The 24,599-nt window shown below is 40.7% G+C and overlaps 2 protein-coding genes across 3 annotated transcripts in view; one reads left to right on the top strand and one right to left on the bottom strand.

Annotated features, from left to right (window-relative positions):
* The window catches only part of SHC4 (SHC adaptor protein 4), a 246,409-nt gene that overhangs the window by 134,765 nt on the left and 87,045 nt on the right, over positions 1-24,599 (bottom strand). The gene's annotated exons all lie outside the window — the stretch shown is intronic.
* EID1 (EP300 interacting inhibitor of differentiation 1) lies at positions 1,258-4,104 on the top strand. The gene has a single exon (XM_049899616.1). It carries the CDS (start codon positions 1,341-1,343, stop codon positions 1,902-1,904), a length of 564 nt encoding a protein of 187 aa, XP_049755573.1. The 5' UTR covers positions 1,258-1,340; the 3' UTR covers positions 1,905-4,104.

Raw genomic sequence — 24,599 nt, 5'->3', positions numbered from 1 at the left:
CTTAGTTCAAGTAGATACAGGAGACTAAACGGGCAACTCCTTTCCAGAGGCGAGATGAGAAGGCAGAAAGAGATGGCAGCTGGTTGAACGGACACAGGAAAGCCGGGGTGGCAAGGAGGAGTGTGTGACACATTAGACGGGTCACAGAACAATGTGTGTATAAATTTTTGTATGAGAAACTAATTTGAGCTGTAAACTTTCACTTAAAGCACAATCAAAAAAAAAAAAAAACAACTCAGTGGAGTACAGGTCTACTCTGACACACACTGGGCGGCCACAAATCAAAATCAACTCTACTATAGCAACTGATTTATACATACCCTACAATACTGCCTTTCCACTCCTAGGTATTGACTCTAGGGAAACACTGGCACATTGGATAAATGGTTATAATATTTTAAAAAATCTAAAAATATTTGCCCATTGTTAGGTCAAGTATAGCATATCTATCCAATAGAATGCTGTGCAAAAATAAAGTGGTATGTGTACGCATACTGACGAAGCTAAATTGTCCAGGCTTTTTTAGAGGACGTTACGTGAAATATGTAAAAACGCACACACATAGAAAATAATATATTCTCCAAAGGGACATAAAGATCCATATACATGCAAAAAGTGGATTGGAAGAACACACACCGAATTGATATTCGTAGAAAGTTACCTCCTGGAGAAAACGACGATGAATTTTTCTTCAGTGGTACTTAGGGAAAACCCAATACACAGGTACTTACTCTTTGTGAATTTAAGGTATTTTTAAGTGACGAAAACAGAAAAGCAGAACGCATACATAAGCTAGATCAGTGGTCGAGAATACAGTCTAGCTTGGAGAAGTAGGAGTCGGATCGACTCCACGGGGTGTGTGTCTGTGTGTCTGCGTGTCTGTGTGAAATGTGGCGCTTAAACCCAAGGCCGCGAACCCTTGAGAACAGCTGTGATTGCCTGGGGACGGGGGTTGGGAGGAGGAGACGCCGGAGGAGCGGGGGGAAGAGCGGGAGGAGGGTGAAGTGCTGTCACGAAGGCAGCGGGGCGTTCAACTCCGCAGCACCACAAGCGGCGGAACGGCTAAGCAGGGCAAAGACAGTCGTGCCCCTGCACGCACAGTCTCTCGGTGTGAAGTTCGAATCCACCGACGCGCAGACGTCAGGCCGCTCGGACTCCCAACGTTGTCTCCGAAGACCCGCCAGCGGCCCCCACCCCAGCAGCGCCCCAGGCGGAGGCGGCAGCCGCAGAGCCGCGCATGCGTACGGGGCTACGCACCCGCAGAGCGTTTGCGCAAGCGCAGCGCCGCGTCTCTCCGCGCTCGCTGGGGACGCTTGGCTAGCGTGTGAGCGGCTGCAATCATGGCGGAGATGTCCGAGCTGTCCGAGCTGTACGAGGAGAGCCCTGACCTGCAGATGGACGTGATGTCTGGCGACAGCGACCCTCCGCAGATGGAGGTAGGCAGCGGGAGCCGCGAGCCGTCGCCGAGCCCCGCCCGCCCCGGGGCCGTGCCGCAGCTGGAGGAGGAAGGCCCGATGGAGGAGGGGGAGGCCCCGCCGATGGCCGGGGCGGCGGGCCTGGCGGGCGGGCGCGGCGGCGGGGAGCAGCCCGGGCCGGCGGCCGCCGACGGGGAGAGCGGGGACGAGGGCGAGGAACTGGACGACTGGGAGGACGACTACGACTACCCCGAGGAGCAGCAGCTCCGGGGTGCCGGCTACAGGGTGTCGGCGGCCCTGGAAGAAGCCAACAAGCTGTTCCTGCGAACGTCCGGAGCCAGGGAGGCCGCCCTGGACGGCGGGTTTCAGGTGCAGTACGAGAAGACCCCGTTTGATCAGTTGGCGTTTATCGAAGAGCTCTTTTCCCTGATGGTTGTCAATCGTCTGACCGAGGAACTCGGCTGTGATGAGATGATCGATAGGGAGTAAGCAAAGGCTGGTGGAAGAGGGAGGAGAGACCCAGCATCCCATTATTTTTTGGGTTCATTCGAAATAGCTCCGTGCCAATGCAACACTTGATCTTCAAAAACAAAAAACATTGTGTTCATTTTGTAGAAGAGGATAGGACAGTGACTGCACAGTTGTGAGAAACGAAGAGAATCGCCAAGAAGGAAGGGCCTGCGGACTGTTGAGAAATGTTTTCAAGAATGCCCCGAAACACCCATGCCTTTGACTTTGCTATTAATCCAGATTGTTTCCCTTGTGTTGGGAAAATAGCTTTCATATCGGCTGCACAGCAAGGGATGGCTTTGCAAGAACAGGGAATGACCAAGACGAACTGCCAGTAAAAGAGCCCACTGATAGTACCTGTCTGATGAGAAAGAACAACGAAAATGTCCAGCGTGGGACACAAGATGTCTTTGAATTATTTGGACTGGAAGCCTATTGAGAAAACTTTGAAAATTCTGATTTTGTGACCTATTCAAGTCGTAGTTATCAAACGCTAAATTATTACTGTAACATAAATTGAGTTGTTTTCAGTATCTCAAAAAGATGAGCAAATCCAAAAATATCACATGTGCTGTATCTTTAAATGTGTTTCCAGAGCATCTTAATTTTGTTTATATATGTATCTTGATCATTTATAAAGCTACGATGGTCTATACAAGAAAATCCATGTCGTGACCACTTTAAACGGTAAAAAATTAAGACCTCTTTCATTAACAATTTTAGACAGTATGTTACTGAAAGTACAAAAAAATAATTTCTAACACTCTTATACACAGGGGAAATTTCTGTTTTGTTCCTCTCTCACTTAACAGGCAAAAGATTTTAGTTGAAATTAATACTATAAGAACTGTGGGTGCAAATTGTAACGTAAGAGGAAAGTTGTACATCTAAAAAAATTGAACAATTATGTTATTAATCTTCTAAAGGTTTTAAACCTGCCCAGAAATCCACTTCAGTATCTGAGGTTTCCCTCTCTCTCCTCCTCTAATTAAGCTTGTTATTTGTAATGCACCAGCATTCCAGATAATAAAATTTCTTGTTCTGTGTACTTTGTTTGGCTAATAGTATTGCACTTTTTATTGTATGAATTACTGCAACCACTTAATGATTTAAATTTAACCAGTATTTATAAGGGAAAGCATCCAGCTTCAGATACCTGATGCACAGATTAAGTTGTGGAAAGCAAACTGAGTAAATTAAGTATTGCCAACCTAGGAAAACCTGCAGTGTCAGTGAGCATGCTGCTGTGTTTATTAAGATCCTGAAGTTCCAGGAGGAAAAACTGTTAGAAGGCTGCACCCAGTAAAAACAGGATCAGCAGGCTCTGTGATGACTAGTAAAATTACCTGATGTTCCCGCTTCACTAGAGCGATAAAGGCACGTCCAGTACCACAGGACAACTCGGCTTTATTTATGTTAGTCACCCTGTTCTTTGGGAAGGGGGTTCTTTTCTGTAAAATATAAGACTGACCATTAAGTAAGGATGGTCACGATCACTCAAACAGTAGCCTGGTGGGGTAAGGAGAGGGGACAGACAGGAGGTAAAACATTGGCGTTTATACATTTTAATCCTGCTGCCTCTCAGCTCTTCCACTGCTTTCTCAAATAGCCTGTAGCTGCAGTCAAATGCATCTGTAAATGATTACGCAATATAAATTAACAGTGCTCTGAAAAAAAAAAAAAAGAATGGCAGTACACAATAAACGCCAGTTGCATTTACCTCCAAATAAAGGCTCAGGAAAAAACAGCTGTGCGAACTGGGAGGTTATGCTTCTTTTTCCCTCTCAGACTGAGCAGGGAGCAAGGAGGATGGGGAGAAAACCCACATTCCCTGTTGAGTTTGAAGACAGCTTAAGAAGAAAGACCTGGGCTCTGCAACTGGTTAGTGGTTTTAAAAATAGGAAGTAACCTGAGAGACCACTGAAAATGATTAATATTTACTGAAGATGGAAAATGGCAACATTTTAACGCCCCTTTTAGGGGTGTAAAAATCACATTTCTTTTAAATTTTGGAGTTCTCACAGACTGGAATCAGAGTACTTGGTTCAAATTTGGGCCCCACTACTTACTGGGTCTGTAACTGGGTAAGTTATTTCTCTACTTTAAAGTCCTTAACTGAATATGGGTGTAATAATTGCATGTACCTTATAAATTGGCCATTTAATGGAAATTAAAGGTGTTCTGAGGAAACCATGGTCCTGATTTGGGGGACGGAGTGGGTGGAAGGAACTCGGACAACCTTATGAGTGCATAATATGATTTGGGGAGGGTTTTCTACACCTATCCATAACCTATTCAAGCCGATTCTGACTCCTAGCAACACTACAGGACAGAGTAGAGCTGCCCCGTAGGGTTTCCAAGGCTGTAATCTTTATGGAAGCAGACTGCCACATCTTTCTCCCGCAGAGCAAGCAAGCACTTAACCACTGCACCACCAAGGCTTTATGGATCTACACATAAACCAAACCCAAACCCACTGCCATCGAGTCCATTCCAACTCATAGTGATCCTATAGGACGGAGTAGGACTGCTCCATATGGTTTCCAAGAAACAGCTGGTGGATTCAAACGGCCTACCTTTTGGTTAGCACCAATCTCTTAATCACTGTACCACCTGGATCCATCCATAGGTATTATAAATGCTTGCTTAGATCAGATGTCCCACACTGGCTGCCCTCAGGCCCCAGATGCCCCACAGACCTATTTTGTTTGGCTCACACTTGTAATTTTAATTTCTTAATTATAAATCAAAATCCGTAATTCAGCGATAGCAGCTAGAAACCCAGATTTCCAGCTTCTGTTGCAAAAGTAAAAGATCTGGCAGCCCTTGCCCCATAATCTCACATGGCAAAAAGTGATTCATGGGCCACATATACCACAGCCTCCACCAGACTGAGTGCAGTACAACTAGATGGTTCCTGGCTACTACCACTGACTGCTCTGACAGGTATTACAATAGAGTCCAGGCAGAGCTGGAGAAAAATGTAGAACAAAATTCTAACTTAGAAAGATCAGACTTACTGGCCTGACAGAGACCAGAGAAATGCTGAGAGTATGGCCCCCGGACACCCTTTCAGCTCAGTAATGACGTCACTCCTTCAGCCAAAAACTGAACAGGTCCATGGAACAAAACAAGAGTAAAGGGGTGCACCAGCCCTGGGGCGGCAGGGACTGGAAAGCAGGAGGGAACAGGAAAACTGGTAATAGGGAACCCAGGGTTGAGAAGGGAAAGTGTTGACATGTCATTGGGTTAACCAATGTCATAACTACAACGCGTGCACTAACAGTTTGATGAGAAACTGGTTGGTTCTGTAAGCCTTCATCGAAAATTCAATTAAAAAAAAAAAGTAATTCTTTAGATAGGGGAGATATTCTGTTTGCCATGTTTCCCAGTATTGTCTCCCAAACGTGGAGGCCAAGTGGTGCTAGTCATCACTGTGTTTCACCACTGTTTCCTCTTGTACCTGAACAGTTTGCATTACCTGCTAGGACTACACAGATATTTGAAGTTGCCTTTCCTCATTGACCCTAAAGGATGTCACCATTTTCTTCCTGTTTTACCTTGTTTATCTCTTTATCACTCTTCTCAATTCAGTAGCCGTTAAAGAGTTGGTAGAAGGGATAGGAGTAAAGAATTAGTGGAACTGGGAGCTACTAAGATCCTGACTTTTTTTTGCTTAAGCCCCTAAAATACCATATTAAAGTATGCCAAGAAAGTCTGTTTAAAACAAGGAATATACAAAAACTCCTAATAACTTGCTTTTCCAGGATATATTTTCCCATACCAAAATTGATCATTTTAAAAGATAGCAAGCATTACGTTTAATATAATTTTATTTTATGCTTCTGAGGGTCTATGAAACATTTTCTGAGAGTGGATGGTTATATTTTTGATACTGTCCTCAGTACCCAAAAACCAAACCCAAACCTACCGCAGTTGAGTCAATTCTGACTCATAGCGACCCTACAGGACAGAGTAGAACTGCCTCATAGAGTTTCCAAGGAGCGCCTGGCAGATTTGAACTGCTGATCTCTTGGTTAGCAGCTGTAGCACTTAATCACTACGCCACCAGGGTTTCCACTGTCCTCAGTAGTGAAGATAAATATGAACCATCTAATCCATAAATGATCTGTCCATCTATGAATGTATACATAAACTTGAACTTTTTTATGTTTTCAGGCCAAAGTACATCTTTGAAGTTGGGGGGGGCTGGGGAGAGGCATTCATGTTTCCTCGTAGTTATCTTAGAACTTCAAGGGGTAGCATGCTTTATGCTTTAAGAAGAATTAAACAAATCCTTTTTTTTTTTTTCCTCATGCTACATCCAGCACCCTTCTCTGCTGCCTTCATCCACTAAACATGTTAACTGCTCTTTGACATTGTAAAAATGGCAAGGGGGTGGTGTCTGACCTCCTCTAACTTTGGGGATGGGGTGGGGAGGAGAATCACCAGCATCCGCCCAAGGCTGATTCCTATGAGATGAAGGTCAGACATGCCTCCTCTCTCCACCATCTTTACCAATTCTAACACCAACCGTCCTTCCCATGGCACTTTCTACTTCTCTTCTGGGTTTGATAATTCACTGCAGTGGCCACACAGAACACATAGACCATACTCACAGTTATTGGGTTTCTTAGGGAAGTAACAGGTTCAGGAGTGCCCAGGATACAGTTCTTTGGTCAGGACACCCTCTTCTCAGCTGCACCTGCAAGCATGCCTCTCTCTGGCCCCTCAGCCTCTGTCTTGCTCAGGCAAGTGCTGCAAAGCTCCTTTAGCTCTGCTGATTAGTATCTACAGGCACCCCCTCCACCAGCAAGCCCTGGCCCAAAGGCACTCAGCTTTAGCTCTGTGGGTTGGCAAACCTACCTCCACCAAGTGCCCAGAGGCATCCTACTCTGCCAGCAAACCTCCTCCCCAAAGGCATTCAGCTTTCTCCCTCCGAGCGCCAGGTTGTGCTGTCTCCTGCCTCTGCTGCTGCCATTTCTCTGCCACCACTTCTTGCCATCTTCGGTGTTAACGCTCTCTCTCAGTTTCCTGGTTCCAGGAGCTTCTCAGTACTGGGATCCTGGGTCGAAAAGATGTTTTCCTCTCCTGGCTCTTCCTTGGTTGTGGTGAGATCCTCTCTTCTCCACCTCTGGAATGGTTCATTTTAAGCCTAGCAGAATGGCAAACCTGACCAGTCCCCTCGGTGGGCCACAATTAGCTTATTTGCATAGTCCCACTCAATCACTTGGGTGGGAGTTATAAGACCATGGAGAGAAAGGCCATATAAAAGCAATCTATCACGCTGCAGACATGGATAGCTTCTTAAGTTGAAACATCCAGAATGGCACATCTTTCCTCCCTTCCCCCCACCCCACCCCTGCCGCCAGCCATCTTCCCCTTAGCCTGCAGAATAATTTTTGATTTTTAAAAATCAGTCCCTGGGTCTGAGATCAATGAGATCCTACCTTTGGTCATTCCCACTTAAAGCAGATACTGAACACAACCCCATTCTATGAACCAATGAAACAAAGATGTGAGTCACTCCCAAAGGCACCTCATTGCTATAGCTACTAGAAGTAGATGCCACCATGCCCAATGCCCCTACCTCTATTCTGCCTGAAAGGTTGTGGGTGTGTCACAACACCACTTCTAATTGTGGACTGGAAAGATGCTGAGAATTGCAACTATGCCCCCTCACACCACAACCCTGTTCTTCAGTCACCCCATAGAAGAACCATTTTTAAAAATGCTCATTAGATTCTGTACCTGAGACTGTCACCATAATGGCCCGAGCTTTGCTTATTCTTTCTCCTCTACAAAAGTCAATGAGACCTCATAATTAAAAGCATTGAGCCCCCTAGTACCATATACCTGGGTGGAAACTAAAAATAAATTTTAGATCTACAGGTGTCTTGAGGGAAAAACAACTGAATGATTGAATTAATACTTCACTTTCCACCCAGATAGGTTGATCTTCCAACTACAGTCCAAAATGTCATACTTTCATTATACCAATGGTATTATTTCCTGGAATAATCAATCAGGGCCCAACTAGACAGAAATCTGTTTTGAATTCATTCATATTAAGCATTTTCTTCCTAAGGTGTTGTTTATACTGCTGTGTAACACTGCGTTTTTGTTTTTTTCATTCTGTCTTTGAATTTAGAAAATAAAAGAAAAAAAAAATAAAGCACCTCCCAAATCCTCAACTAACATTTTGGTGAAAAACAGAAGTCAAGAACTTCCAGCAAACATGGCACCATAGACAGAAGAACCACGTCGTCCCTCCACAGCAAAGACCCGAAAAACTAGGTAAAACAGACACAGACGTCATTCCTGGAACCTGAAATGTCAGACGAAGAGATAAAGAACTCAGCCAAACACCAAGTGGAATAAGAAACTGACAGAGCACAGAGAGCGAGGAGAGATACATGTAGAGGTCCCCTAGCAACTAACAACACAGATTAGCCATCTTGGACTCCTGCCAGGGATCAGCAAACAGGGAGCACAGGAAAGCAGCTTCACGGAGCTCCCAACAGGAGACAGAGCAACCAGTAACCAGCGATACACACTCTCCCACCCCTTACCCTCTCCCTGCTGCTCTAACTCTGAGCTTCCTGGCTAGCGGCGGTGGCTCATTCAGCCAGGAAGTGCAGCATCCATGCCGCTTAGATTCTCCACACCCACATTGGAGACTGGCAGACAGTACACGAAAGCAGCTTCATGGAGTTCCCAGCAAGAGACAGAGCACTCAGTAATGAGCAATATATGCTTTCCTGACCACCACTCTTGTTACTCCTCCGCTCCTTCAGCCTCCTCTGCTTCCCACCAGCTTCAGTCTCTTGCCCAGGACACAACTTCTTTGACCCCAGACAGCTTGGATTTACTCCCTAAGCTGGTGTTGCTTCTTTCTGCTTCTTTTGGTTTCTTATGTGCCTCCCACCACCACTTCCTCCTTTCCCTCAAACACCTGGCTCCATGTACTGTCTTTGCTTTTCTTGAAAGGCTGTGAAGCCCCACTCAACTGGGGAACCACTCCCCTGGCCCGCAATACCACGCGGGTGGGATCCCTGGGGCATTTTTTTTTTTTTTTTTGCTTGCTTTGTTTTGCTTTGTTCTGCTTTGTATGTTTTTCTTTTTGCGGCTTTAGAGCCACTTGTGCCAGACTGCACTCATGGCTTAGAAGCCGTTCCCCCAATTTGTGCAGCCATATAGGTGGGATCCCTGGGGGCAATTCTTTTTTTCTTTTTTTATCTTTTTCGTTTTCTGTCTTCTTCATTTCTCAGTTCTCGTCTCTCTATACTTACCTTCTTTTCCTATCTTCTGAACACCTGGTGCTGTGTAACATCTATACCCCTTATACCCAGGCTATACTGCGTGGCCTGAAGCCACTTCCACGGCCTTCGTAGCCCCACTGATGGACCACCTGCGGGATTTTCTTTCTTTTTTTTTTTTTTAATTTTGACATTTTTGTCTGGTTATTTTCTTCTTTTTCCCTTTTTCTTTTTGCTTTTCTCCATTTCTTGGTTTCTCATTTTTCCACTCCAATGGAAACTCCCTTTGCACTCCTTTTTTTATTTGTTTCTGGTTCCTGTTTCTCTCTTTCCCATACGCATATTAGCTCCACACATCACAACCTCCCCCTGCCTGCCTGCACAGTGCTCTGAACATCACACCCAAGAGCAGCACAGGCATAGCTTACGGGAACCTGCCCAGCACTAATGGCACACCCTGTCAGCACTACTGCGTACCACAAACAACCCTTCCCAGCCCCTCCCGTTCAGCTGGACCTGCTCTGCTGTAACATAACTGAGTTACTAGCTCTGCCCATTGGACAAGGAGGTGAAAAGTATCATGACTACAGAAGAGCAAACAACAAAGGATGCCCAGCCTGCCTGCTCAGACATAACCAAATAAAACAAAAAGCAGGATGAAATAAATCTACAATCAAGAAACAAAGAAAATAACTACTGAATGTCCCAAAGACAGCAATGTCAAGACATATTAAAAAAACAGGACAGGAGGGTTCCAGTAGGCATGCAAAATAAAACGCCAGATGACTTTCCAGTAGAATAAAAGGCACTAGAACTACCTGACAGGGAATTCAAATCTCTAATATTCAGAGCTATCCAAAAGTTGAAGAAAAAAGCAAACAAAAATGAGGACAAAATAGACAAATTTATGGAAAAAGCAGACAAATTCATTGAAAATATAGACAAAAAAATGGAAAAATTCAGGAAAATACAGAAACAAAATGTCAAAATAAATTCACAACTAGAAATCATACAAAAACAATTCGAAATCTAAAAGATAAACAAGAAGATTTCAGAAATGGACAGTGTCATAGAAGGGCTGAGAAGCAGGGCTGAAATGATGGAAGACAGGATCAGCGAAATTGAAGACAAATACTTGGCTATAACTCTGAGGAAAAATCAGAAAAAAGAAAAATGAAACCCTGAGAATTATGTAGGATACAATCAAAAGCAAAAATTTCCGAGTGATCAGAGTTCCAGAACAGGGATAGAAAACAGAGAGCACAGAGAGGATCGCTGTAGAATTGCTGACACAAAACTTCCCTAATATCATGAAGGGCTGACCATCCAAGAAGCTCAATGAACCTCATATACAATAGACCCCAAAAGAAAAACACCAACGCATATCATAATCACACTCACTAAAACCAAAGACAAGAAAAAATTCTGGGAGCAGCTTGAGAAAAACAAAAAGTCACATACAGAGGCGAAACAGTAAGATTAAGCTCTGATTATTTGGCAGAAACCATGTGGGCAAGAAGTCAATGGGATGACATATATAAAATCTTGAAAGAAAAAATTGCCAACCAAGAATAATATATCCTGAACAACTTTTGTTCAAATATGATGGTGAAATTAGGACATTTCCAGGTAAACAGGAACTAAGGGACTATGTAAAAACTAAACCAAACTTACAAGAATTATTGAAGGGAATCCTCCGGTCTGAGAACAAAAAACATCAGACCCAGCCTGAACCTAGGATGCAAGATTGTACCAGCCAGATACCAGTGTCAGAAATGAACTCTCAAGGACTATCCAAAACTAAAAGAATTGTAACAGGGAACTAGAGAGGTTAATCTGTAAATAACAACAACGTCAGAACAATAAAACAGAATAAACACTGTAGGTATACCACTTTCTAATGGAGGGGAAGGCAAGGCAATACCAAGTAATAATAGACTGGTTCAAACCTAGGAAGATAAGGGTAGATTTCAAGGTAACCACAAAGAAAGTTAACAAACCTACTCGTCAAAGAAGAAAAGCATAACACGTCAATAAAAACAAAATCTACAAAAACAAAACAAATCCACAAACAAAAGGAACTTGGCACAGGAGAGTAAAAGGAATAAAGATAATGTTAGCACCACAAAAACACTACAAAATGACAGCAATAAACTCACACCTATCAATAATTACACTGAATGTAAATGGCCTAAAGGTACCCATAAAGAAACACAGAGTAACAGAATGGATGAAAAAACAGGATCCATCAATGTTTTGTCTACAAGAGACACACATTAGAAACAAAGACATAAGTTTATTAAAAATCAAAGAATTGAAAGAAATATATCAAGGAAATAATTGAAAAAAAGAGCAGGAATGGCAATACTAATCTCTGATAAAATAGACTTTAAAACACAATCCACCATAAAACACAAAGAAGGGCAGTATATAATTATTAAAGGGACAAACCATCACGAAGACTAAACCATAATAAACATCAATGCACCCGGTGACAGGGTACGAAAATACATAAAACAAACTCTAACATCACTGAAAACAAATTGACAATTCCACAATAATAGTAAGAGACTTCAACACGCCACTCTCGATAAAGAACAAAACATCTAGAAAAAACTCAATAAAGATACAGAAGAGCTAAACAGCACAATCAGCCAATGTGACCGCAGAGACACATATAGAACACCCTGCCAAACAGCTGCAAAGTACACATTCTCTTCCAGTGCACATGGAATGTTCTCCAGAATAGACCACATCTTAGGCCACAGAGCAATCCTTAACAAAATCCAAAACACTGAGATAATACAAAATATTTTCTCTGACCAAGATGCCATCAAAGTAGATATTAACAACAGGAAGAGTAAGGAAAAAAAATCAGTTACATGGAAACTGAATAATGCCCTGCTTAAAAACCACTGGGTCATAGAAGAAATCACAGACAGAATCAAAAATTCCTAGAATCAAACAAAAATGAAAACACATCATACTGAAACCTTTGGAACACAGCAAACGCAGTCCTCAGAGGTCAATTTATAGCAATAGAAACACACATCAAAAGGAAGAGAGTGGAGGTGAGGCCAAATGGCAGAGTAGTCAGACACTTCCAGTGATCCCTCTTACAACAGAGACCCAAAAAAACAACTGAAATGATTACATCTGTGACAATCTAGGAACACTGAACATCAATGGCAAAGACAGAAAACAGACAGAGCGGCAAGGAGAGGAAGAGACGGTTCAGAAGTGAAAAGGAGTTGCGTGACCTAAATTGCCGGGGAGCCTCAGACACCAGTTCTGTAGCAACTGCGGCGGGGCTGGCAGTAGCATTCTGGATGCAGCTTCCCCAGGGAGACAAAGCAAGCCGCACAGCCTGCTCACACCTCTGGAACCAGAGAAGAATGGCACTCTCAGCAAAAGCTAATTGCGTTTATTTTACTGCAGCCCCAATCCCCAAGCCAGCTTTAGTGGCTGTCAATTTCCCTGGGCCTGAAATATGCCCTGCTACGTGTCCTGAGCCATTTCCGCAGCCTTGGAGAAGGAATGAATTCACAATTAGGGGAAAAGATAATCTGCCAGCTCCACCAAGTTAGGGAGCTCAGGACAGAAGCAGTTCCTGTCCAGGCATAAACGGTCCGTGGACGTTGAATAACCTTCATGCCTGCATGGAGCTGTGTAGGCCCATTTCAGGAGAACAGGCCTATGTAGGCAGACTGCAACTGTTTCAGATGTGGGGTGGAGAGGTGGGTGTTTGATCTTTGACACCGCTTTGCCTATTAAACACAGTCCTCACCTACCCACATCAGGGGCCTAAGGACTGGTGGCTCCACCCATGTCACCTAGTTACCCATGACAGGGATCCAAGGATAAGTGTACCTCCCAGTCCTACAACCAAAAGCAGTGGGTGCCCATGGTCTGGCTACAGAACCCACCCACCTGTGCGCTCTAGGGAACAGGGACGTGCTATCCTCACAAACGGGGGATGGTTGTAAGCCCCCGCCTTGTTCAGAGCATGACCCCCTGCTGCAACAAAATACCTGTACCTACGCCAATCACCCCTGCCCCCATAAGACTGTAGGACACAGCCTGTACCACACAATTGATGACCAACTACCTGGACACCTGAACTGAATCCATACAAGAAAAGTAAATGGACTCCTAGGCACGAATACCTGGTAACAGCTCTAGCCATCTGCTGACAGGTCATTAGAGCTTCAAAGGTGAAAATAATGAAGCTAGCTCACACAAGCGGCTTATTTGGGCATATCAAAATGAAACGACGTAAGAAGCTAGGATACAGTAAGCAAATATAAAATAAGCTACTACAATAACTTATAGATAGCTCGGAGACACCTCGGAGACAAGAGTCAATATCAAATCACATAAAGAAGCAGACCATGATTGCTTCAGCAAGCTCTCAAAACAGAATCAAGGAATCTTCTGGATGAAGGTGTCCTCCTGAAACTACCAGATGCAGAATACAAAAGATTAATATACAGAACTATTCAAGACATCAGGAAGAAGATCAGGCAAAACACAGACCAAGCCAAGGAACACGCAAATAAAGCAGTTGAAGAAATTAAAAAGTTTATTCAAAAACATAATGAAAAAGTTAATAGGCAGCAAGAATCCATAGAGAGACAGCAATCAGAAATTCAGAAGATTAAACATCAAATTACAAAATTAAACAACTCAATAGAAAGAGGAGCAGAATTGAGGAAGTGGAAGGCAGAATTAGTGAGGCTGAAGATAAAACACCTGTCACCAAAATACTTGGAAAAAATCAGATAAAAGAATTTACAAAACAAAGAAACCCTAAGAATCATGTGGGACTTTATCAAGAGAAATAACCTATGAGTAATTGGAATACGAGAACAGGGAGGTGTAACAGAAAATACACACAGAATTGTTCAAGATTTGTTGGCACAATAAGTACCTGATATTGTGAAAGATGAGGAGATATCTAGCCAAGATGCTCATCAAACTCCACATAAGGCAGGTTTCAAAAGAAAGTCACCAAGACATAATCAAACTTGCCAAAATGAAAGAATTTTAAGAGCAGCTAGGGATAAATGAAAACTCACCTTCAAAGGAGAGTCAATAAAAATAAACTCAGACTACTCAGCAGAAACCATGCAGGCAAAAAGTCAATGGAATGACTTATATAAAGCACTGAAGGAAAAAAATTGCCAGACAAGGATCCTATATCCACCAAAACTATCTCTCAAATATGAGGGCAAAATGAGGGTTTTTCCAGATAAACAGAAGTTTAGGGAATTTGTAAAAACCAAACCAAAACTACAAGAAATACTAAATGGAGTTCTCTGGTTAGAAAATCAATAATATCAGGTATCAACCCAAGACTAGAACACTGGACAGAACAACCAGATGTCAACCCAGATAGGGAAATCACAAAAATGAATCAAGATAAAAAAAAAAAAAAACTCAAAACAGGGAAACAGCAATGTCATTATGTAAAAGAAGACAACATTAAAACAATAAAGAGGGACTAAAAAGTTTGTTTTTTTTTAAGAAGTGTAGTGATAGATCTTTCATAGGGAGAGGAAGTCAAGATGATATAAAGAAGTAAAAGTTATGTTTAAACTTAGAAAAATAGGAGTAAATATTAAGGTAACCACAAAGGAGACTAATTATCCTACTCATCAAAATAAACTACAAGAAAATATAAAGACTCAGCAAAAATGAAATCAACAGCAACAAATAAGAGGAAATACAATATATAAACTACTCAGTACAAAAAATTAAGTGGGTAAAAAAAACTGAACACACAAAAAAACACATCAAATGACAGCACTAGACTCAAAAAAAAAAAAAAAAACTCATACCTATCCATAATTACACTGAATGTAAATAGACTAAATGGACCAATAAAGAGACAGAGAGTGGCAGAATGGATTAAAAAAAAAAAAGTGATCTGTCTACATGCTGCCTACAAGACACACACCTTAGACTTATAGACACAAACTAAAACTCAAAGGATGGAAAAACAACAATCAAAAAAGAGCAGGAAGGACACTATATAATGCTTAAAGGACAATATACCAGGAGGATATAACCATATTAAATATTTATGCACCCAATGACACGGCTTCAAGATACATAAAACAAACTCTACCAACATCGAAAAGTGAGATAGACAGGTCCACAATAATAGTGGGAGACTTCAACACACCACTTTCGGTAAAGGATAGAATATCCAGAAATAAGGTCAATAAACACACGAAAGATCTATATGCCACAATCAAACAACTTTACCTCATACACATAAACGGAACACTCCACCCAATAGCAGCCAAGTATACTTTCTTTTCCAGCGCACAGGGAACATTCTCTAGAACAGATCATATATTAGGTCATAAAGCAAGCCTTAACAGAATCTAAAACATCAAAATATTACAAAGCAACTTCTCTGACCACAAGGCCATAAAAGAATAATCAATAACAGAAAAAGCAGGGAAAAGAAATCAAACACTTGGAAACTGAACAATACCCTGCTCAAAAACAACTGGGTTATAGAAGACATGAAGAATGGAATAAAGAAATTCAAAGACTCCAATGAGAATGAAAACACCTCCTATCATAACCTTTGGGGCATACCTAAAGCAGTGCTCAGAGGTTAATTTATATCAATAAATGCACACATACAAAAAGAAGAAAGGGCCAAAATCAAAGAATTATCCCTACAACTTGAAGAAATAGAGGGCAACAGAAGAAATCCTCACATACCAGAAGAAAGCAGATAATAAAAATTAGGACAGAGTTAAACGAAATACAGAACTGAGAAACAACTGAAAGAGTTGACAAGGCCAAAAACTGGTTCTTTGAAAAAATTAACAAAATTGATAATCCATTGCCCAAACTGACAAAAGAAAAACAGGAGAGGAAGCAAAAACCCAAACAAGAAATCAGATGGGCGATATCACAACAGACACAACTGAAATTAAAAGAATCATATCACACAACTACAAAAAATTGTACTCTAAAAAATTTGAAAGCCTAGAAGAAATAACAAAAGAAGAGATTGAGAAGTTAATTAAAATAAAAAACAAAGCCCTGGCCCAGATGGCCTCACTGCAGAGTTCTACCAAACTTTCAGAGAAGAGTTAACACCACTACTACTAAAGGTATTTCAGAACATAGAAAAGGATGCATTCTATGAAACCAACATATCCCTGATACCAAAACCAGGTAAAGACACCAAAAAAAAAAACAAAAAACTATAGACCTATATCCCTCATGAACTTACATGCAAAAGTCCTCAACAAAATTCTAGCCAATAGAATTCAACAACATATCAAAAAAATAATTCACCATGACCAAGTGGGATTCATATCAGGTTTTTTTTTATGCAGGGATGGTTCAACGTTAGAAAAACAATGTAATCCATCATATAAATAAGACAAAAGCCACATGATCTTATCAAGTGACGCGGAAAAGGCATTTGACAAGTCCAACACCCATTCATGATAAAAACTCTTAGCAAAATAGGAATAGAAGGAAAATTCCTCAACATAATTAAGGGCATTTATACAAAGCCAAGAGCCAACATCATCCTAAATGGAGAGGGTCTGAAAACACTCCCCTTGATTATGGGGACCAGACAAGGATGCTGTTTATCACCACTCTTATTCAACATTGTGCTGGAGGTCCTAGCTGGAGCAATTAGGCTAGATAAAGAAATAAAGGGCATCCAGATTGGCAAGGAAGAAGTAAAATATCTCTGTTTGCACATGACATGATTGTCTACACAGAAAACCCTGAAGAATCCTCAAGAAAACTACTGAAACTAATAGAAGAGTTCAGCAGATTATCAGGATACAAGATAAACATACAAAAATCAGTTGGATTCATCTACACCAACAAAGAGAACATAGAAGAGGAAATCACCAAATCACTACCATTTATAGTAGCCCCAAGAAGATAAAATACCTAGGAATAAATCATACCAGAGACGTAAAAGACCTATACAAAGAAAACTACAAGACACCACTGCAAGAAACCAAAAGAGACCTACATAAGTGGAAAAATGTATCTTGCTCATGGATAGGAAGACTTACCATTGTAAAAATGCCTATTCTACCAAAAGTGATCTATAGATACAAAGCAATTCCAATCGAAATTCCGAGGACATTTTTTTTTATTGTGCTTTCAGTGGAAGTTTACAAACCAAGTCAGTCTCTCATAGAAAACTTATATACACCTTGCTATATACTCCTACTTGCTCTCCCTCTAATGAGACAACACACTCCTTCCCTCCACTCTCTAGTTTCATGTCCATTTGGCCAGCTTCTGCCCCCCCTGCCCTCTCATCTCTTCTCCAGACATAAGCTGCTCACAGAGTCTCATGTGTCTACTTGATCCAAGGAGATCACTCTTCACCAGTATCATTTTCTATCCCATAGTCCAGTCTAATGAAGAGTTGGCTTTGGAAATGGTTCCTGTCTTGGGCTAACAGAAGTTCTGGGGACCATGACCTCCAAGGTTCTTCTAGTCTCAGTCGGAGAATTAAGTCTGGTCTTTTTACATTAATTCAGAGTCTTCCTTTGTGGTGGATTTAACTTTAAAGTCTATTTTGTTAGAAATTAATATTGCCATTCCTGCTTTTTTTGGATTGGTGTTTCCTTGATATATTTTTTTCCATCCTTCAAGTTTTTGTTTGTGTCTCTAAGTCTAAGGTGTGTCTCTTGTAGGCAGCATATAGACGGATCGTGTTTTTTAATCCATTCTGCCATTCTCTGTCTCTTTATTGGTGTATTTAGTCCATTTACATTCAGCATAATTGTGTTTCATGCTGTCATTTTGATGTCTTTTTTTCTGTGTTCTTGACAGTTTCTTCCCACTTAATTTTCTGTGCTGAGTAGCTTATCTTTATACACTATCTCTTCCTCTTATTCGTTGTAGTTGATTTTGTTTCTGCTGAGTCTCTATTTTTTTCTTGTATTTTATTTTGATGAGTAGGATTATTAGTCTCCTTTGGGGTTACCTTAATATTTACCCCCACTTTTCTAAGTTTAAATCTAACTTTCTTTATATCACCTTGTCTTCCTATCCACATGAAAGATCTATAAGTAAATTTCTTAGTCCCTCTTTATTGTTTTAATGTCATCTTCTTTTACATAATGACATCGCTGTTTCCCTGTTTTGAGCATTTTTTTTATCTTCATTTATTTTTGTGAATTCCCTATTTGTATTGACATGTGATTGCTCTGTACAGTGTTCTAGCCAACGACATTTTTTAATGAGATACAGAAACAAATCACCAACTTCATATGGAAGGGAAAGATGCCCCAGATTTTTAAAGCATTGCTGAAAAAGAAGAACAAAATGGGAGGCCTCACACTATCTGATTTTAGAACCTATTATACAGCCACAGTAGTCAAAACAGCCTGGTACAAAAACAGATATATAGACCAATGGAACAGAATTGAGAATCCAGACATAAATCCATCCACATACGAGTAGCTGATATTTGACAATGGCCCAAAGTCAATTAAATGTGGAAAAGACAGCCTCCTTAACAAATGGTGCCAGCATAACTGGATATCCACCTGAAAAAAAAAAGAAACAAGACCCACACCTCACACCGTGCACAAAAACAAACTCAAAGTGGATCAAATATCTAAATATAAAATCTAAAACGATAAAGATAATGGAATGAAAAATAGGGACAATGGTAGGAGACCTAATACATGGCATAAACAGTATACAAAACATTACTAACAATGCACAAACACCAGAAGACAAACTAGATAACTAAGAGCTCCTAAAGATCAAACACCTGTGCTCATCCAAAGACTTCACCAAAAGCGTAAAAAGGTTACCTACAGACTGGGATAAAGTTTTTGCTTTGGCATCTCTGATCGGCGTTTGATCTCTAAAATCTACATGATACTACAAAAACTCAACAACAAAAAGACAAATCACCCAATTAAAAAATGGGCAAAGGACATAAACAGGCACTTCACTAAAGAAGACATTCAGGTAACTAACAGATACAGGAGGAGATGCTCACGATTATTAGCCATTAAAGAAACGCAAATCAAAACTACTATGACGTTCCATCTCACTCCAACAAGGCTGGCATTAATCTAAAACCACAAAATAATAAAAGTTGGAGAGGTTGTGGAGATACTGGAACACTCATACACCACTGGAGAGAACATTAAAAGGTACAACCACTTTAGAAATCAGTTTGGTGCTTCCTTAAAAAGCTAGAAATAGAAATACCATACAATCCAGCAATCCCACTCCTTGGAAATAAGAGAAATAAGAGCCTTTACACGAACAGATAAATGCACACCCATGAGATGGAAGTAACCAAGGTGCCCATCAACAGATGAATGGATAAATAAGTTACGGTATATTCACACAATAGAATACAATACAAGGATAAGGAACAATGATGAATCCATGAAACATTTCACAACATGGAGCAATCTGGAAGGCATTATGCTGAGTGAAATTAACCCTCTGCTGAAGCCACCGTCGAGTCATTCCCGACTCATAGCGACCCTATAGAACAGAGTAGAACTGCCCTATTTTTCCAGGGAGTACCTGGCAGATTCGAACTCCTGACCTTTTTTTGAGTTCTGATAATAGTGGTCTCATACAATATTTGTCCTTTCACAACTGACTAATTTCACTCAAGAAACCCTGGTGGCATAGTGGTTAAGTACTACGGCTGCTAAACAAAAGGTCAGCAGTTTGATTGAAGGAATATTAATTGAGATGTTTCAACAAATGGATGCAGTGCTGGAGGTGGTCACTCGTCTATGCCAAGAAATATGGAAGACAGCTTCCTGGCCAACTGACTGGAAGAGAGCCATGTTTATGCCTATTCCCAAGAAAGGTGACCCAACCAAATGTGAAATTTTCGAACAATATCATTAATATCACACGCAAGCAAAATTTAGCTGACAATCATTCAAAAGCAGCTGCAGCAGTATATCAACAGGAACTGCCAGAAATTCAGGCTGGTTTCAGAAGAGGACGTGGAACCAGGGATATCATTGCTGATGTCAGATGGATCCTGGCTGAAAGCAGAGAATACCTGTTTTATGGACTATGCAAAGGCATTCAACTGTGTGGATCATAACAAATTATGGATAACATTTTAAGAACGGGAATTCCAGAACACTTAATTGTGCTAATGAGGAAACTTTACATAGATCAAGAGCCAGTTGTTTGGACAGAACAAGCGGATACTGATTGGTTTAATGTCAGGAAAGGTGTACGTCAGGGTTGTATCCTTTCACCATACCTATTCAATCTGTATGCTGAGCAAATAATACGAGAAGCTGGACTATATGAAGAAGAACAGGGCATCAGGATTGGAGGAAGACTCATTAACAACCTGCGTTATGCAGATGACAACGTTGCTTGCTGAAAGTGAAGAGGACTTGAAGCACTTACTAATAAAGATCAAAGACCATAGCCTTCAGCATGGATTGCACGTCAACATAAAACAAAAATCCTCACAACTGGACCAATGGGCAACATCATGATAAACAGAGAAAAGACTGAAGTTGTCAAGGATTTCATTTCACTTGGATCCACAGTCGACAGCCATGAAAGCAGCAGTCAAGAAATCAAACAACACATTGCATTGGGTAAATCTGCTGCAAAGGACCTCTTTAAAGTGTTGAAAAGCAAAGATGTCACCCTGAAGACTAAGGTGCACCTGACCCAAGCCATGGTATTTTCAATCACTTCATATGCATGTGAAAGCTGGACAATGAATAAGGAAGACCAAAGAAGAATTGATGCCTTTGAATTGTGGTGTTGGCGACGAATATTGAATATACCATGGACTACCAAAAGAATGAACAAATCCGTCTTGGAAGAATTACAACCAGAATGTTCCTTAGAAGCAAGGATGGTGAGCCTGCATCTTACATACTTTGGACACGTTGTCAGGAGGGATCAGTCCCTGGAGAAGGACATCATGCTTGGCAGAGTACAGGGTCAGTGGAAAAGAGGAAGACCCTCAACAAGGTGGATTGACACAGTGGCTGCAACAATGAGCTCAATCATAATGGTTGTAAAGATGGCTCAGGACCAGGCAGTGTTTCGTTCTGTTGTGCATAGCGTCTCTGTGAGTCAGAACTGACTCGACGGCACCTAACAACAACAACATGAGAGACTGACTAGATTTATAAACTTTCTCTTACAGCACAATAAAATTTTTTTAAAAAGGGAGAAAATCAAAACATTATCCACACAAATTGAACAGAGAAAGAACAGCAAAAGAACTGTAAAGCCACCAGAAGAAAGGAAATAATAAAAATCAGAGCAGAAATAAATGAAATAGAGGCTAGAAAAACAATAGAAAGAATCAACAAAACCAAAAGTTGGTTCTTTCAAAGGATTGACAAACCACTGGCCAAACTGACAAAAGACAAACAGAAGAGGATGCAAATAACCCAAATAAGAAATGAAATGGTGGACATAACAACAGACCCAAGTGAAATAAAAACGATCATAACAGAGTATTATGAATAACTATACTCCAACAAATTTGAAAACCTAGAGAAAATGGACAAATTTCTAGGGACACACTACCAACCCAAACTAACACAAAATGATACTGAAAATCTGAAGAGAGCCATAACAAGAGAAGAGATTGAAAAGGTAATTAAAAAAAAAAATGTCCCAACAACAACAAAGACCTGGCCCAGATGAGTCCACTGGAGAATTCTACCAAACATTATGAGAAGAGCTTACACCAGTACTACTCAAACTATTTCAGAACATAGAAAAGGAAGCAATACTTCTGAATTCATTCTATGAAGACTGCATAACCCTGATTCCAAAAGAGGAAAAAAAAAAATTACAGACCAATATCTCTCATGAATATAAATGCAAAAATTCTCAACAAAATTCTAGCCAATAGAATTCAGCATCATATCAAAATTCGGCATACATCACTACCAAGTAGGATTCATTCCGGGTGTGCAAGGATGGTTCAACATTAGAAAATCAATCAATGTAATTCACCACATTAAGAAAAGGAAAGAAAAGAACCACATGATCACCTCAATTGATGCAGAAAAGGCATTCGACAAAGTCCAACACCCATTCCTGATAAAAATTCTTAATAAAATAGGTATAGAAGGGAAATTTCTCAACATAATAAAGGGCATCTATGCAAAACCAATGGTCGACATTATTCTTAATGGAGAGAGGCTGAAAACATTCCCCTTGAGAACAGGAAAAAGACAAGGATGCCCTTTATTGCCACTCCTATTTAACATTGTGTTGGAAGTCCTAGCTAGAGCAATAAGGCAAGAAACAGAAATAAAGGGTATCCAAATTGATAATGAAGAAGTTAAACTGTCCCTATTTGTGGATGATATGATAACTATATACAGAAAACCCAAAAGACTCCACAAGAAAACTACTGGAACTAATGGAAAGATTCAGCAGAGCAGGATACAAGATAAACATACAAAAATCAGTTGGATTCCTAAACACCAATAAAGAGAATGATGAAAAGGAAATCAGGAAAATAATACCATTCATAATAGCCCCTAAAAAAAAATAAAATACTTGTGAATAAATCTAACCAGGGATGTAAAAGATCTATACAAAGAAAACTACAAAACACTACTGCAAGAAACCAAAACAGATCTACAAAATTGGAAAAACATACCATGCTTCTGGAGAGGTAGACTCAACATTATGAAAATGACAATTCTACCCAAAGTGATTTACAAATACAATGCAAATACCAATGCAAATGCCAAGAAAATTCTTTACAGAGATGGAAAAACTTACCATTAACTTTTTATGGAAAGGGGAGAAGCCCTGGATAAGCAAAGCACTGTTGAAGGAGAAGAATAATGTAGGACTCGCACTACCTGACCTCAGAACCTAGTATACAACTATAGCAGTCAAAACAGCCTGCTACTGGTACAACAACAGATATATTGACAAATGGAAGAAAATTGAGAACCCAGATGTAAATCCATCCACCTATGGTCACCTGATCTTTGACAAGGGCCCAAAGTCCACCAAATGGGGAAAAGAGAGTCTTTTTAACAAACGGTGCTGGCAAAACTGGATGTCCGTCTGCAAAAAATGAAACAGGACCCATGCCTCACGCCATATACAAAAACTATCTCAGAATAGATCAAAGACCTAAATATAAAGCCAAAACTATGAAGCTCATAGAAAAAAAAAAATAGGATCAATGCTAGAGGCCCGAATACACGGCATTAACAGGATATAAACACATAAGCTCCAAAGGATAAGCTAGATGATTGGGATCTTCTAAAAATTAAACACAACGCTCATCAAAAGACTTCGCCATAAGAGTAAAAAGAGAACCTCCAGACTGGGGAAAAATTTTGGTTATTACAAATCAGACAAAAGTCTAATCTCTAAAATCTATAAGAAAATCCAACACCTCTACAACAAAAAGACAATCCAATTAAAAAACAGGCAAAGGAAATGAACAGACACTTCAAAGACGACATTCAAGCAGCCAGCAGACACATGAGAAAACGCTCATGATCTCTAGCCATCAGAGAAATGCAAATCAAAACCACATTGAGATACCATCTCACCCTGGCATTACTGGCACAAATCAAAAAAACAGAAAATAACAAATGTTGGAGAGGCTGCGGGGAGATCAGTAGCCTTACGCACTGCTGGTGGGAATGCAAAATGATACAACCATTTGATACGGCGCTTCCTTAGAAAGCTTGAAACAGAAATACCATATAATCCAGCAATCCCACTCCTAGGAATATATCCTAGAGAAATAAGAATTGTCACACGAATAAGACATGTGCACACCCATGTTCACTGCAGCATTGTTCGTAATAGCAAAAAGATGGAAACAACCTAGATGCCCATCAACAGAGGAATGGATAAACTATGGTACACGCACACAATGGAGTAGTACACAATGATAAAGAACAATGATGAATCTGTGAAGCATCTTGTAACATGGATGACGCTGGAGGGCATTATGCTGAGTGAAATAAGTCAATCACAAAAGGACAAATATTGTATGAGACCACTCGTATAAAAACTCATGAAAAGGCTTACACACAAAAAGAAACAATCCTTGGTGGTTACAAGGGAGGGGAGGGGTGGGGATGGAAAAACACCTAATAGACAATAGGTAAGTGATAACTTTGGTGAAGGGTAAGACAGTACACAATACTGGGGAAGCCAGCACAACCTGTACAAGGCAAGGTCATGGTAGCTACATAGATACATCCTAACTCCCTGAGGGAGCAAATTTCTGGGCTGAGAGCTGTGGGGACCATGGTCCAGGGGAACATCTAGCTGAATTGGCACAATATAGTTTATAAAGAAAATGTTCTACATTCTACTTTGGTGAGTAGCATCTGGGGTCTTAAAAGCCTATGAATAGCCGTCTAGGATACTC

The sequence above is a fragment of the Elephas maximus genome, chromosome 10 (genome assembly GCF_024166365.1).
Source record: "Elephas maximus indicus isolate mEleMax1 chromosome 10, mEleMax1 primary haplotype, whole genome shotgun sequence".
Taxonomy (NCBI): Eukaryota; Metazoa; Chordata; class Mammalia; order Proboscidea; family Elephantidae; genus Elephas; species Elephas maximus.
This window is presented reverse-complemented; position numbering and strand designations above follow the sequence as displayed.